At 47.9% G+C, this 15,807-nt stretch overlaps 1 protein-coding gene across 3 annotated transcripts in view; it reads left to right on the top strand.

The window, feature by feature from the left end:
• Positions 1-12,928, top strand: part of SLC6A1 (solute carrier family 6 member 1) — a 42,232-nt gene extending 29,304 nt beyond the window's left edge. For all 3 annotated transcript variants that reach the window (XM_072722151.1, XM_072722153.1, XM_072722152.1), the window contains exons 8-16: positions 1,745-1,879; positions 2,104-2,207; positions 2,486-2,610; positions 3,994-4,106; positions 4,503-4,634; positions 6,244-6,346; positions 7,800-7,900; positions 8,636-8,803; positions 10,527-12,928. In XM_072722151.1, coding sequence (XP_072578252.1) covers positions 1,745-1,879; positions 2,104-2,207; positions 2,486-2,610; positions 3,994-4,106; positions 4,503-4,634; positions 6,244-6,346; positions 7,800-7,900; positions 8,636-8,803; positions 10,527-10,631 — 1,086 coding nt within the window. In that variant the 3' untranslated portion in view covers positions 10,632-12,928. The remainder of the gene's footprint in view (positions 1-1,744; positions 1,880-2,103; positions 2,208-2,485; positions 2,611-3,993; positions 4,107-4,502; positions 4,635-6,243; positions 6,347-7,799; positions 7,901-8,635; positions 8,804-10,526) is intronic.
• Positions 12,929-15,807: the final 2,879 nt, after the last annotated feature.

Raw genomic sequence — 15,807 nt, 5'->3', positions numbered from 1 at the left:
AACTTTAAGAAGTAGAAGAACATAGGGCCTAAGGGCTCCAGAAGAGATAGAGGTAAGCTTGAATCTCAGTCTCCTGATACCTAGCTATTTGTGCTTGGGCAAGTCATTTTCCCTCTCTGTGCCTCAGTCTCATCTGTTAAGTAGCTACAATAATAGTACCTTACAGGGTTGTCATAAAGACTGAGGAGAATAATCTATGTAGAGTGTGTAGCATATGCCTAGCACCTAGCAGGCAGACAATACATGGTATCAATTATCTTTTGAGGGAGTCATCCAAGTCATCAGTAAACATTTATTGAACAGCTACTGTGTACCTAGCCCCATGCTAAATGTGGAAGACAAATTCAAGTGCAAGACCTAGGCAATATATATTAAGTATATTGTATGTCATATATAACTAATCTTTTCTTTTTTTTTTTTTTAACTAATCTTTTCTGAGTAGGCAAGTTGATTGTACCCATTTTCCAGACAGAAAAAAAGCAAGCCTCAGAGAGAATAAAAAATTGAGTCAATGTCACACAGCTTATAGGTGCCACAGATGGCTTCGAATTCATTTTTCCTAATTCTAAGTATGGTAGCTTTTCCAGTGGATCATGGCTGCCTTTCCTAACTCTGAAGATTCTCAGATCCATTCAGGGAAATGAAATTAACCCGGAGAACAATTCATGCTGATCAGAAAATAGGGTCACATCAGACTGTGAGATAGAAGGGTTGCTGGGCTTGAAAATTGCTCATTCACAACAGTGGGTAAAGAAATGTCATTTCAGAAAATGACATCAGTCTTTTGATTATCAATTTGGCAGAAAAAAAACATTTTAATGATTATACTCAGTGCCGGCACCTTTGTGGGGAAGGTGTGCTCTGAAATGCTGGACAAAGTTCTGTTTCTGGAAGATAATTGGGCAGTGTGGCTCACAAGCCATTGAGAAATTTATCCCTTTTTTAAGCCAGTAATTCTACTTCTAGAAAATTTTCTCAAGAATGGTATAATAATTTTGTAGACAAAGTTTTATACATAGAGATGTCCAATGTAGTGTTAGTGAGATTCACATGAAGGGATAACAGTAGGGAAAATTTGAAAGAGGACGATAGAAACTCCTGAGGGACTATTTTACATGATTAAAAATCACATTGTTATGAGACAGTAAGACAATGTTTAGTAAGCAGAAATAAGGTATGCACTGTTTTCTAATTTTAAATATGTTAAAACAAAAGGCAAGCGCATAATTGGAGCATCACTTTGTAAGAAAATATGATAGCAATAGATACACAGCAAAAGTCTCAAAAGAGGAACATTAAAATGTTAACATCTGTGAATTGATATATTTGGCATTTATTTAGTGTATCTTATAAACCATGGACTGTTCTGGGCACAGGAAAACAAGTGAAGGAGACAAGCCCTCTCCTTCACCTAACTTAAATTCTAGGGGCTGTTGAAGGGAATTTTAATTGTGTGTGTGTGTAACTTGAAATTTTCCTGATACCATGTTTTACTTGAACAGTTTAGACAAAAGTAAAAAAAATAAAGGAGGGGTAGGGAAAGGAAAAACCAGGTGCTGAGCTGGTTGGTTCAGACTCCAAGGAGAGGCTTCAGAAAAGTGGACAGTTAGGAATCCAGGAAGGCTTCCTGGACGAAGACAAACTGGAAGGCCCAGGGCCACAAAAGATATGGATGTAAGTGAAATGGAGAGGAGGGAAAGAATGGGTGCGCTGGAGGGGGCATCGTTGCCAACTTTCCTCCCAGGTGGTTTACTTCTCCGCCACCTATCCGTACATCATGCTGATCATCCTGTTCTTCCGTGGAGTGACGCTGCCTGGGGCCAAGGAGGGCATCCTCTTCTACATCACACCCAACTTCCGCAAGCTGTCCGACTCTGAGGTGAGTGACCTTCCCAGGTTCCCCAGCCCCCACTGGCTGAGTTAAGGGCACACCTGAGTCCTGAGCCACCACTTACCAGCTGTAGGATAAGTCACGGTATGCCTCTAACCTCATATGTAAACTGAAGGGGTTGACAGGTACAGCTGGTTTCCACCTGCAAGAGGCCATGGGGCGCTGTGGCTATGATTATAATTTTGACTGTTTTTTGTTCATTCTTCCTCCAGGTGTGGCTGGATGCAGCAACCCAGATCTTCTTCTCCTATGGACTGGGCCTGGGATCCCTGATCGCTCTTGGGAGCTATAACTCTTTCCACAACAATGTCTACAGGTGAGAGAGCCCAGGAGTCCCTTCCTTTCTGGCCACGCCCCCGTGGCCTTTCTCCACTTTCAACTCCATTCCTGTCTAAGCCGATTCCTGTGGCCACTCCTTCCGGGTTCCAGTCCCTCCCTGGGATGGGGTGGGGCACCTGCCCTGCAGCCCTGCTCCCAGGCACCCTCTCCTGCCCCTGCACCTTGTCCTTCGCCCACGCTCAGGGGTTCCTAGCTCCCCTGCTTGCCGGTGCCCCCCCCCACTCCCCGCACTGACGCCACCTTTCCTCTCTGCAGGGATTCCATCATCGTCTGCTGTATCAACTCGTGCACCAGCATGTTTGCGGGATTTGTCATCTTCTCCATCGTGGGCTTCATGGCCCATGTCACCAAGAGGTCCATTGCTGATGTGGCGGCGTCAGGTCAGCGCCACACATTGGAGGGCCGGGGCTCCTGGGGTGGGAGGCGCTGACACCGGGCCTCTTTGGTCATCACCACCGTGGGCAGCAGCAGCGGGAGCCAGAGGACCAGCACGCAGAGGGAAGAGCCAGTAGGAAGGCCTAGAGTCAGGGATGAGTGCGGTGTGCTGGCTCCCTGGCACGGAGCATCACTATGTGCCAGGCCGAGCAGGGAGCATTTCACATGGGCCATGTCCCTGAAACCTTCCCACGCGATGGAGTCCGTGCTTTTTTATTCCATTTACTAAGTGAGGAAACTGAGGCTCTTGGACCACGTTCAGCAAACTAGAAAGTTATAGAACTGGAGTTGAGCACAGACCTGGCTGACCAAAGAAAGCCCAGGCTCTTAATCGCCTGACCATACTGGCATTTTGACACAGTCCTGCCTTTTGCGGGGGGGGGGGGGGGGGGGGAAGACCCGACTCTCGCAACCCTGGGATAGAAACCTTGTTCCCACTCAGACATGCTCACCGCCACGACTGAGAGTCCCTAAATCTTTGCTTCTGTCTCACTTCCAAATGTGTTCCCACCAAGCAGGCTGTGCCCACTCGTGGTCATCGGTGCTGCAGGGTCCGAGGAGAACCCCAGCAACCCCTGCCTGCCTGCTTAGCCAAGAAAGCAGTGGGCATGAGGCACCCACTGCATGCACAGCAGAGTCCCTAAGGCTTGTGGAGACAACAGGACTTGTCCCTCTGCCATCCTGGAGAACTGAGCTGGTCATGTAGAAAGGAACTTTCTCCTACTGTTGTCCTCATCTTCTCTCCAAGGGCCAGCTCTTTCCTCTGGAATTCCCCAACCACCCCCTTTCCTAAGCCAGACCCAGGGAGGTTATGATTTCTTTTCTTCTCCTTCCAGGGTTTCCCCTGATCTCTTGACTAACCCCCACCCAGGCACTCAAACACCATATGTCCCGTACTGACCTCTTTAAGCCTTCTCCTTCCCTGGGCTCCCCACTGTGGCAAAGGGCGCCATCATCCCATACCCAGGCCAGCCCCGGCATTATCCTGGATGCTTCCTTCACCTTCACTCTGCAAACCAACTAATACCTGCCCATTCCACCTGCTAGGTGTCTCTCCGTCTGGCCCCCTCTCTGCCCCTGTACAGTCCCCACCACAAGCCAAGCCACCACAGTCCCTCATTTCATCTCAGTGGCACCCTGGCCTCTGGACCTGACCCTACTGCCCCCCCCCCCACGTACACTGTATTCTCAGTGAAAGAGGAGCTTATAGCATTCACCCAAAAGGTTACCCCAAAGATAAAGCTGAGAAAGTGGGCTGTGTGCTGGGTATGCTGTGAATGCTCAGTACCTTTTATTTTCTTTTTCCTTTTTGTCCTTCTCTCCATTAGGCCCTGGATTGGCATTCCTGGCATACCCGGAGGCAGTGACCCAGCTGCCCATCTCTCCCCTCTGGGCCATCCTCTTCTTCTCGATGCTGCTGATGCTGGGCATTGACAGCCAGGTGAGGACACCCTCCCTGGCACTTTGAGGAGCCCCTATCCAGCATTGTCAGTCTGGGAAGAAAGCAGAAAGAGGAGGCCATTGTCCATTGTCTTAGGCCCCCAGGAAGATAGCCAAGAGTTTCAGACCTCTGGACTGTTCCACCATGTGAGACTTCAGGGTGGATCAGCTCAGCCACCTTCCCCATTTTCCAGATGGCAAAACTGATGTCCAGAGGGGAGGGACTCTACCGAGGTCACAAAGAGGCAAAGGTGGAATCAGGCCTGGATCCCGGGGCTTCTCTGGCTCCATTGTCCCAACAACAGCAGACCCCTTCCATCTTGCCCCAGAGAGTCAGGTTCTGGGTGGCTTGGGGCTGGGGTCTGCCGCACATGGCTGACCTTTGTCCACCTTGAAGTTCTGCACCGTGGAGGGCTTCATCACTGCCCTGGTGGATGAGTACCCCAGGCTCCTCCGCAACCGCAGGGAGCTCTTCATTGCTGCTGTCTGCATCGTCTCCTACCTGATTGGCCTCTCTAACATCACCCAGGTGAGTTCACTGGGCACCTGGTACGCCTCTAGTGCCATCTGCCCCAGGCCCACTTCCAGGTCCCCTCCACCCTAGCCTCACGCCATCCTACCCTTTGTTCCTCAAGCACCATTTCTGTGCCAAGCCCTGCATACACAGCAGTGAGTCAGATAGGGACCCTGCCTTCAGGGTGCGAGGGTGGGAGACATGACATTGAACTAGAAGTGCTAAGACACGGCTGGAGAATACAGCCTGAGGCACCCAGAACTGCTTCCTGGAGGAGGGGATATGGGGACTGATTTTTTAAAAATGGACAAAAATTAGAGAGAGCCTGGGTGGCTGTTGGTTAAGCATCTGCCTTTGCTCAGGTCATGATCCCGTGGTCCTGGAATGGAGACCTATGTCCTTAGGTGCCCTGCTCAGCCCGGTCTACTACTCCCTCTCCCTCTGCTCCTCCTGCTGCTTGTGTGCTCTCTCATAAACAAACAAACAAAACAAAATCTTTTTAAGAAAAAATTAGAGAGTCAAGCTGGAATTAGGCCTTTGACATCGACACTGCCCCTTCTTCTTGCTCCCACTTTTCTTTTTCTATTGATATTAATAAGCAGTCGTCTCTGCATTCAAGGCTGTCCTGGTCTGGTCAGAAGGCATACACATACCTGATGCATTGTACAATAAATGTAAATGATCCTATAGCCATGAGCTCAGCCCTGTGAGTTTGCTTTATGATTCACAGAACTACCTCTGGATTCAAATACAGTTCATTCCCAGAACAAATTATTCCTCCATTATTGTTACTCACCATGGGCCTGTCATGACACTGGAGATTTAGCAGTTAACGTGACAGATGTAATATCTGCTCACTTACAGCTTATGCTTTGGTGGACAAGACTGACATACAAATTAGATCATTTCAGAGAGTGTTCAGTGCCATGAAGAAAAGAGGGCAGTGGGACAGGGAATGACCAGTGAGGGTAGGAGGGATGCTACTTCAGAGTAGTCAGGAGAGGGCCCCCTGAGGAAATGGCAGTTGAGCTAAGACTGAAATGATGAGGAAGAGACAACCAAGGGAAGATGGAGCTAGGGGAAGAAAATATAGCAGGTGCAGAGGCCCTGAGGTATGCATGAGCTTGGTAAGTTTGAGGGGCAGAGGGAATGAGGGGATAGCTAGAGGGTACAGAAGCAGATCGTGCAGGAACATACAGATCAAAGCCATTTGGATTTTCTTTTGTATTCTATTCTATTCCATTCTATTGTCTCAACTTCTTGATGTGTTATATTTATGTTCTATGCAAACCATGGAAGGTTTTAAGCAGGGGAAAAACATAACTAATTTAACTTTGTGGAGAGATGGCTCTGATGACTAGTTCTTCTGTGAGTCTTCCAGCATTCCCAAAAATGAGGCATTCCTCTTCCTTAGACATTTTTCCCCCATTCCCAGGGAGTCGACGATCACACCCCCTCATAGTTACTAGGCCCTCAGTGCTGCTTTTAGTCTTCCTTCAAGCCTCCTCACTGCAGTGTTGTCTCACACCTACCTTGCCAGACTGCAAAGCCCACATTGGCTAGGAACTGAGTGCCCTGGGCCCTGGTGGGAAGTGGACCCCTCTCACTGCTTTTCCTCTTTTAGGGGGGCATCTATGTCTTCAAACTGTTTGATTACTATTCTGCTAGCGGCATGAGCCTGCTGTTCCTCGTGTTTTTCGAATGTGTCTCCATTTCCTGGTTTTACGGTGAGTGTCAACCCTCCTTCCACCTTCCCTCCCTGCCTCCTCCCTCCCTCATTCATTCATTCATTCATTCAGTCCTTTCTTCAAACATCGTTCAAAATATACAGTGTGAAAACCAAGCCCTTTCTGTACATTGGTTGACAACTGATGCTTAAACAACCCTGTTGGGAACAGTACAGCCTACTTGTTCTGTGTATAAATACAATACAGCATTTTTCCATTACTCTTCACTACAAGACAGTACTGCAAATGTATTTTCTCTTCCTTAAGATTTTCCTAATAACACTTCTTTTCTCTAGCTTACTTTATTCTAAGAACACAGTACATAATACAGAGAACATACGAAATATGTATTGATCAGTTGTTTGTTATTGGTCAGGCTCCCAGTCAACAGTAGGCTACTGGTGCTTAAGTTTTTGGGGAGTCAGAAGCTACATGAGGATTTTCGACTGCATGGTGGGGTCAGCACCCCTAACTGCCACATTGTTCAAGGGTCGGCTGTATTCAGTCCTCACAACAATCTGATGAAGTTAGCAGAGGGGGTCCCGAGTTCAGGAGACACCGTAAGACAGGCTAAATAAATTCACTTAAAATGGGAGCCAAAATTTCTTCATAGATTGGGATAAGAGGGATTTTTATCTAGAAAAGCAAGACCAAAAGTACAAAAGAAAAAGTTCTAAAGTTAAATAGTTAACAAAAGTGGGGCCATGATTAAAGCATGCACTCCCTTAGAACAAAGAATGGAGGAAACGATTTTATTTGTTTACCTTGTGGACTGAGGTTCCAGACCCTGCTGCATGATGGTCAAAAGATCCTTCCCTGCACTTTGATTATCACAGTAAGGCAATGTGTTCGAAATGTTTTTCTGGGTCCCTCTTAATCCTTGATATTCACTGTACTTTCTTCACCACCTGCCCCTCCTTGTCATCCCCACCACTTCGCTCCTAACTGGCTTAATGCTGTGAGATTCTCGCTGGTCGGGGGCTTTGTTCAGAATCCGAGGGATGTCAGATGTCAGTCTGGGAACTTCAAAACACCTGTGGCATTCTGCAAGATTTGTGGTTCTTTGCAGGCTATCAGCAGTCGCTTATAGCATCAGATCAGCAGGGCTTTGAAGGAATGGCCTTGTCCACAGGGCTTTGAAGGAATGGCCAAGCTACCTGTTGGGTGGGAGGGACTTTGAGAGAGGTGAGGACATGCTTTATAAGCATATCCTTTTGTTGGTGGACATTTTCACATGTAGGTGCCTGGCTTTCTTCCTGACATAATCCACCTGCTGGGGGTTATTGAATGCGAGGCCCCCCCTAGAGTGTTAGCCCCATCTTACAAAGAGGCTCAAGCTCCTAGAGGTCAGGCGACTAATGGTCATTAGTCTAAGAAAGTGGCAGATTGAGACTTTGAGCCTGCAGTCCCCACAACTCATTCATACCTCCTGCTCTCGCTCCGAATGTCACAGGTGTCAACCGATTCTATGACAACATCCAAGAGATGGTTGGCTCCAGGCCCTGCATCTGGTGGAAACTCTGCTGGTCTTTCTTCACCCCAATCATTGTAGCGGTAAGGACAAGTCTTGACCAACCCCATTAGGATGAGACCAGACCAGGCCCTGGGGCGACTCAGGTCCAAAGAGAAACTTCTGGAGGCAGAGGCACCTATTTCCTAAAAATACTACTACATCCCATTTGCTGAGCCTCTACTTTGTGCCCTATACAGCACCAGACACATTACATAGTCCTCGCAAACCTCAGCAAAATAGGCATTCTTGCCTTCACTTTGCTGCTGAGGGACCCGGGTTCACCCTGTCAGCATCACCCGGCTAGTTGGTGCTGCATTCAAACCAGGCAGGCCTGATTCTGAAGCCCCAGCCATGGGCTTAGGAAGGCCTCTCATCCTCAGCATCCTTTATTCCCTCAGGCAGGAGGAAGCTGAGGCCTGAGCAGCCCTGGGGTGGCCACCCCAGGTCCTTGGGGTGGGGGCTAGGCCACTGGATTGGTCGTGTCCTGCACTCTGGCTTGCCAAGCTGATTAACTTGGAGGAATGGATGCCTTTTACTACTGATCCTCCCGGGGGGGGGGGGGGGGGGGTCCCTTTCTCTATCCTATACAGAGATGTCTTATGTAGGAGCAGTGGCCTTCGGTGCAGGATTCCCACATGCTGGGCCCTTGTGAGGGTCTACCTCATGGCAAGGGAGGTGGTCAGTGGATCTCTCAGCTTCAGGGTGTGGGAAGGGGCCTTGGTTGTCCAATCTGGGTGACTAACTGTGTCCCATTCCCTCTCCTCCACCATCCCCAGGGTGTGTTCATTTTCAGTGCTGTGCAGATGACTCCTCTCACCATGGGAAACTACGTTTTCCCCAAGTGGGGCCAGGGTGTGGGCTGGCTCATGGCTCTGTCTTCCATGGTCCTCATCCCTGGGTACATGGCCTACATGTTCCTCACCTTAAAGGGCTCCCTGAAGCAGGTAAGTCCCTTCTTCACCCTTCAGATTGCTAGTCCCTTTCCCCTACCCTTGTGGAGATCACAGTCTAGTTAGGAAACAGACAACTCCATTTCCAATGATAGCAGAATGTTGGAAGTGCCAACATGTGCCAATCATCCATGATTTGGGTAAACCGGGGAGATGGGCAAGCCCCGCCTGGATTGAGGAGGGTTAAAGCGGCTTCTTAAAAGAGGGGATAGCTAAGAAGAGGCCTACGGATGAGTCAGAGTTAAGAGTAGAAGCAGAAAGAATGTTCCTAGAAAGGGGGATGGGAAGCATGCGCAAAGGCCCGGGGGTATAAACAGCATTTGGCGAACTGAAGGGAGATCATTGTGGCTGGAGGGTAGAATGGAGAAGGATGCAGAGAGGGTGATAAGAGAAGAGGTTGGGGATATAAGAAAGGCCAGATCATGAAAGGCTTTCAAAATTAAGACAAGAACTTTGGACTTTATCTTGAGGGTAATGGAACGCCTCAAGAGTTTGAAGCAGGCGAAGGGTGGGGTCAGTTGTACTGCGGACTTACTCTAGATCTCTTTTGTGAGCTTTATAAAGACAAAATGTGGTCTTACCCTCAAGGAGATGTGCCTGCTAGCACATTCTAGGTCCACACTCGCTCTTTGTTAAGTTATATCAAATTCTCAAGTGAAACAAGGCAGTGCTGGAGGTACCCAGGTGCTAGAGACATTGATGGATTAAGGGTAAGCTGAGAAGATTTCCCTGAGGAGGGGTGAATAATGAGATACTGAGGGCCACGGCTGGGAGGCCCCAGGATCAGTGCTTCTCAACCTTATTTCTACTAAGATGGACCTTCCAGACTAATCAGAACCAGAAGAGGGAGCTCTGTGGTCTGTGGTCTAAGGAAGGCAGTGTAAGGGAGGCCCTTGGACCAGCCTCCTCCTTTTACAGAGAAACTGAGGTCAAGTGAGAAATCACTTCCCTACCCCTTATAGTAAGTTATTAGGAGAGCAGAGGCTTGCAGCCCTTTCTTCAAATCCAGGCCCAATGCTTTCATTTTCCACAATTCTGGAACTGTGAAAGGCAGTCAGGTCTTGGAGTGAGAGAGAGGCAAACGCGGTGCATTTGAAGAGGGGTACACAGCCTGTGCAAAGGCCCGGGAGTGGGCACATCTGAAGACATGGTGCATTATCTGAAGGCACAGGATTTCAGGGAGTATGTGTAGAGAAGGTAGTGGGAGATTCATCCATTCAGGAAACCTGTATTGAACACCTACTGTGTGCCAGACAGTGTTGTCAGTGCTAGAGACACAGCTGTGAGAAAAAATAGGCAAAAATCCCACCCTCATGGGGCTTACATTCTAGTAGAGGAAGACCAGCAATAGCAAACTAAAAACATGTTAGATAGGGATGACTATGGAGATAGAGTAGAAAGGGAGTGCTGAGTGAGGCCCTGCTGGGAAGGTAACATGGAGCCAAGACCTAGGAGGTAGAGATCGAACTGTGTTATGATCTGAAAGGAAGGATGGATCAGACACAGGGCACAGCAAGTGCAAAGGCCCTGGGCAGGTATGTGTTTGGCACATGTGAGGAGCAGCGAGGAGGCCAGAGAGTACAGAGGATGTGGGGACGAGGCCAGAGTCTGGGTGCGTTTTGAAGGCAGAGCAGGCCTTCCTGACTTGAAAAGAGGGTGGGGGAACGGAGAGGCCAGTCTTCCTCCTCCCAGCCCAAATTCTCCCTGGTGCCCACAGCGCATCCAGGTCATGATCCAGCCCAGCGAAGACATCGTTCGCCCAGAGAATGGTCCGGAGCAGCCCCAGGCCAGTGGCTCAGCCAGCAAAGAGGCCTACATCTAGGGGTGTCTGGCGGCTTGCCGACCCGACACTCACCCCCCAACCTGGCTGAACATGACCACCACTTGATGTCTGAAGATACCGTCGATCTCAACCTACCTCGAGTGGCGAGTCCAGACACCATCACCATGCAAAGAGAGGGGAGGTGGGGGACAGTCACACCCCCGGTGGGCCCCGCCGTGGGCAAAGATACCCGATGGCTCCAGCACCTGCGGGCTGGTGACCTTTTGAATCCGGGCCCCATAAGCATCAAGCAATCAGCCTTCGTGACTGTGCAGTAGATCATTTTTATCCTGCCAGCGAGTGTGGTGCAGTGAGGCTCACACACTCGGGGCTTTTAGTCATATTCCTGACTGTTCTCTTACTGCCGAAACCCATGACTCTTACTCTCGGACTTTGCCGGAGTTTGGTTCCGTCGGAACGCTGCTCTGTACACACGCAAAGGGCATTTTGTATAATGGGGATTTCCAGGGAGAGCTCACCCTTCAGTAGCAGGGAGCCAGCGGAGCTCTTACTTTCATTTTTTTGTTTATCCTTCCCGAGGCAGCTTGACAAAACCACCCCCAAGGACCTCCATCAGTGTCCCCCCACCCCAAGCTGCGAGCTGAGCTGCGTCTCCAGCAATCTGCAGAGCATCCTCCCCGCCCCCTCCTAGCCAGGCCATGCTGACTGCACCTGGCCCAATAGCGATCATTCCAGACGGCCCAGCTCCCTCACTCCGTCCTTGGAAAACTGCCACAAGCACAATTGATTTTTTTTTTATTGCCGTTCTGGGGGACCTAAGATTCCGCTGGGGAAATTCCCTAATCAGAAGCCCCAGTTTTTCTTAGGCTTGCCCCGTTTTGTGGAGCACAAATCAGGTGCGGAGGAAATCAAGGTGAAGGTTTCTCTGTCCTTGAGTCAAAATGGATGCAGTTATCTTTCCAGCTCCCCCTTCAGCTGTGTCCTCACTGCCGCCCCAGTCAAAAATGCTGCCTTCTTCGTTCATATTCCTCAGCGGGAATCCCCTCACTGCCACTAAATCTCCCCAGCCTACTAACTGAGGAGCTAGTGTTAATCCAGACCACCCCCACGCCCCGACCCCCTCAAAGTGCTTCCAAGATTAAACTGCTTCATTGAGAGGTAGTATTTGTTTCTTTCCGGAACTGGGCTCCGTGGTGGTGGTGGTGGTGGTGGTGGTGGTGGTGGTGGTGGTGGCGGCACATCAGGCAAAGACAGTTTCTTGCAAGCTCCAGTGACTCAGCGTTTCTCATTTGCCAGGAAGATGGGTTCCCATGTAGCAAATCGTATGTTGTGTCCCGTAGGTCCTTAGCTAGTTAGCTCACAAACTGTGTTTTACAACTAATCCTTAATAATTATGGTAAATAACTGTGACTGTGGGTTTTTTAATCTCTTGTCATTCTCATCCGACAGTGACCAGCATACCCGTTCTTGCAATAAGGTATTACCCTCAGAATATTAAGCACATTCTTGTAGAGAAACAAAAAGTACATGTACACATATAAAGGCACACACATATACATTCATCCTCCTGTGTGGTATATAGGGTCTTATCTGGTATCGTTTAGGAAATCTCAAACCTTTTCCTGAGGTCATCTGTAAAATAGTCTCATTGCTAAGGCATCCCAAATGCCAACTGGTGAATCCATGATCAAAATGCATATGTGTTGTTAAATTATAGGGTTTAGAATGAAAGGAACCCTTCACTGTGTCTCATGGTCCCACCCCCCCCATCCTGTGTGAATTCCTTTAGATTAAGGGCAGGAAAACTTCTGACTTTCTCTTTGTTCTTCAATGTGAAACTAAGGCCGAGTCTTTCTAAGACAAATGCAGTGTACTTAATGTTTGTATGCAAATCTAATTGAGATGTTTGGCAAGAAATCCCCTAACTGATTTCCATCCAAACCTACTTATAGAGCACAATATTACGTGTCGTACAATTCCAGTGAGAACTGTGAATATGTGTACCTTTTTTTAGAATTTGCCCTGGGGGAAAAGATATTGTATTATCATATATGCTTTTTTTGCAATAAGGGTTTATTCTCAGAACACCAAGTAAATCTATCTCTATATAAAAAAAATATATGTAATATATACATATTCAAACTATATACAGAGCCTGTTTTAAAAAAATTACAGTATTATTTAGAAAAATTATCTGTTCTATGGACCAAATGTAAAATATTTATAAATGAAGATGCATTTTAAATGTCTATAAATGGTGTCATAACTAGAGCACGGGCGTTATGTACGTTTCTAAGAATTTAGAGGAAAAATAATAAAGGTTCTATGATATACAATGTCAGACCTTCAATTCTTTGAGCTGGGGGCACAATAGTTTCTTTCATTGGAACAACACTGCATACACACAGAACCATTTTTTCCCCAAGAGAGAGAGAGATTTGGGCTCAAATACCCAGCAAGAGGGACGCCTGGGTGGCTCAGTGGTTGAGCGTCTGCCTTTGGCTCAGATCATGATCCCAGGGTCCCGGGATCGAGTCCCACATCGGGCTCCCTGAATGGAGCCTGCTTCTCCCTCTGCCTGTGTCCCTGCCTCTCTCTGTCTGTCTCTCATGAATAGATAAATAAAATCTCATAAAAAAAAAAACAACAGCAAGATACAGCTTGAGTTTGCCAAAAGTCCTGGAATGAGTAAATAAAAAAACAACTCTGAGCTACATAAAGGAGCTGTTTTCACTGTGAAGCAGGGCTCTGAGAGGTCACAACTCCGTTCAAACGAGAACCTGCTTCCAGTGCAGAAAAAGGCAGTGGTGCTCGAAGAAATGCTCAGCACCCAAGGACCCCTAGCCTGTGCTTTTCTGCTAACCCCTTCTAGCCAACCACTCACACTGAAGATGATGGCATAGAAGGAAAGGGAAAGCCACTGAACCCCATACTTTCCCCGAGCATCAGTAAGTGGAAGTAGTGAGTATTGGCAAAATGTGCACGTCTCAAGAAGTGAAATTGAAACAACTTAGTCTTGTGCAGGTCTCTTCTGTTTGGGAGAGAACAGAATACACGTGCATGTATTCCATTTTTGAAATGCATATTGTGTAATTCACATAAGAATTACGTGCTCCTATATTGGCATTTGCATAGTATACAGGTGAACAATAAAATGTATGGTGAAGATTTAGATTTTAAATTTTCCTTTACTTAGAACGACATTAAACAGCAAATTTAAAAATGCCGTGACCAACCGAGAGAAAGACCGTGGAAGGAAAGAAAAGCCTTATATTTCAGTACCTTTATCAGCACTTCTTCCTCACTTGCTGAACAAGGGGTCCTGTGTTTGCCGTTTGCACTGGATCCTGCAACCAAAGGAACTGCTCTGGGGAATCATCTAGGGAAGGCCATCGCCTGCACAGAGCTTCTGACTCTGGATGTGGGGTGGACAGTTGGAGCTGCCGGTCAGCAGGGCCCGGGGCAGGGGACAGTGAGGACAAGCTGGATCCCTGAGCACTCAGATCTCTCACTGCCTTTGACTTTTGAGGCTTCCGGAGAGGAATGGCTCCTGCTTCATTTCTGCCTTCCAAATCTTGGGCAAATGTCGATTTTGGCCAATTCTCACTCAGAACCATACATGGAAAGGGACTCTTAGAAATGCTTTTAGCTTAACCAAGTAGAGAGTATAATACAGGTTCCCTTTCCTCTCTCTCTCTTTCCTCTCTCTCTGTCTCTCCCTCTCATACATACACACACAATAATCGCTAATCGTAATAATGAAATGATTTTGCTAAGCTGTTTGAGAGTGACTTGTGGACATTTGGGGCCCTATTTGTTTTTAAACATGATCATGTGTCCTCTGAAGAAAGACATCCCCTTACATAACCACAAAACCTTTATCATATTCAAGAAATTTCACAGTGTTACAATATTATTATCTTACCTACAGCCCGTATCCAATTTCTCCAATAATGCCCTTTAGAGCAGTTTCTCTCTGATTCAGGATTGCACGTTGCATTTAGTTGTTGTGTCTCTCAGCAAGTGTTTGTGAGCACCTATTACCTGTCAAGCAGAGAGCGACCTTGGCCAGCCTGGCCTTCCCACCCCCCCCATCCTTCCCCCACCTCTGAATGAAGTAGGGGGAGGTCACTCTCTCTTCTACTATCATCTCTCCCAGGAAAGGACAGCCAGGATTTTGTCATGGGCATCACAAAAAAGAATGTGTTTCTCCCTTAGGAGAGCAGACACAAGGTTCACTTAAGGAAGCCACGTCCCCTGGGGCAGTGTCCCAGCTGCCCTCCGCACTTCTTTCTCTGGCTACTTCCCTGGGGCCTCTCTCCTTTCCACACCCTTCCTGGCCTTCATCCATCCCTAAGCCATAAGCATGTAAAGCACAAACAGAAGAGAATAAAATCCAAAATGTGAAGCTCACCTGTCAACCATGGCCACAGTGATGGCCCTTACGTCTGCCCCATCCGTCCCTCACACTGGGGTACTTCCTCCCTAGCAGCTCAGATGAGAGACACAGGTCAGAGGTCCCCGGATTGAGAAGAACCTTGAAGGTCATCTGGTTCTACTGAAGCTTGGACTGTTTTCAGGGACTTGTTTCTTCAACAGCAATGTGCATACAAATCCCCTAGGAGATCCTGTCAAAATGCAGGTTCTGATTCCAGAGGTCCGGGGATTTGCATTTCCAATAAGCTTTAGGTGTTGTCAGTGGGCTTCCTCTTGCTCTTTACATGGTAAGAATTCAAAGAAAAGCCACCCAGCTTCTTCTTAAATACTCAGAGTGTTTGCCACCTCCTTAGGAAACTGACAGAAACCCAAACTGTTTTAGGCATAAAAAAGAATTTAACTCAAAAAATTTCCATGGGTACTTGCTTCAGGCACAGCTGGATCCAGGTGCTCAAATCATCAGGAATGCATCTCTCAGGACACCTGGGTGGCTCAGTGGTTAAGCAGCTACTCAGCTTAGGGCACGATCCTGGAGTCCCGGGATCGAGTCCCACGTCGGCTCCCTGCATGGAGCCTGCTTCTCCCTCTGTCTGTGTCTCTGCCTCTCTCCCTCTCTGTCTCTCATGAATAAATAAAATCTTTAAAAAAAATAAAGGAATGCATCTCTCCACCTCTCTGCTTTTTTTCTAGCCAAGCTTCCACTCTCTGACTGTTTCTACTCTTAATGAGGCTTCCAGAAGTTTCAGGCTAACATCCTATCAGATGGGCAACCACACCA

This window comes from Vulpes vulpes, chromosome 9, assembly GCF_048418805.1.
Source record: "Vulpes vulpes isolate BD-2025 chromosome 9, VulVul3, whole genome shotgun sequence".
In the NCBI taxonomy this organism is placed as follows: domain Eukaryota; kingdom Metazoa; phylum Chordata; class Mammalia; order Carnivora; family Canidae; genus Vulpes; species Vulpes vulpes.
Note: the sequence above shows the minus strand (reverse complement) of the source record. Positions and strands in the feature narration are given on the sequence as shown.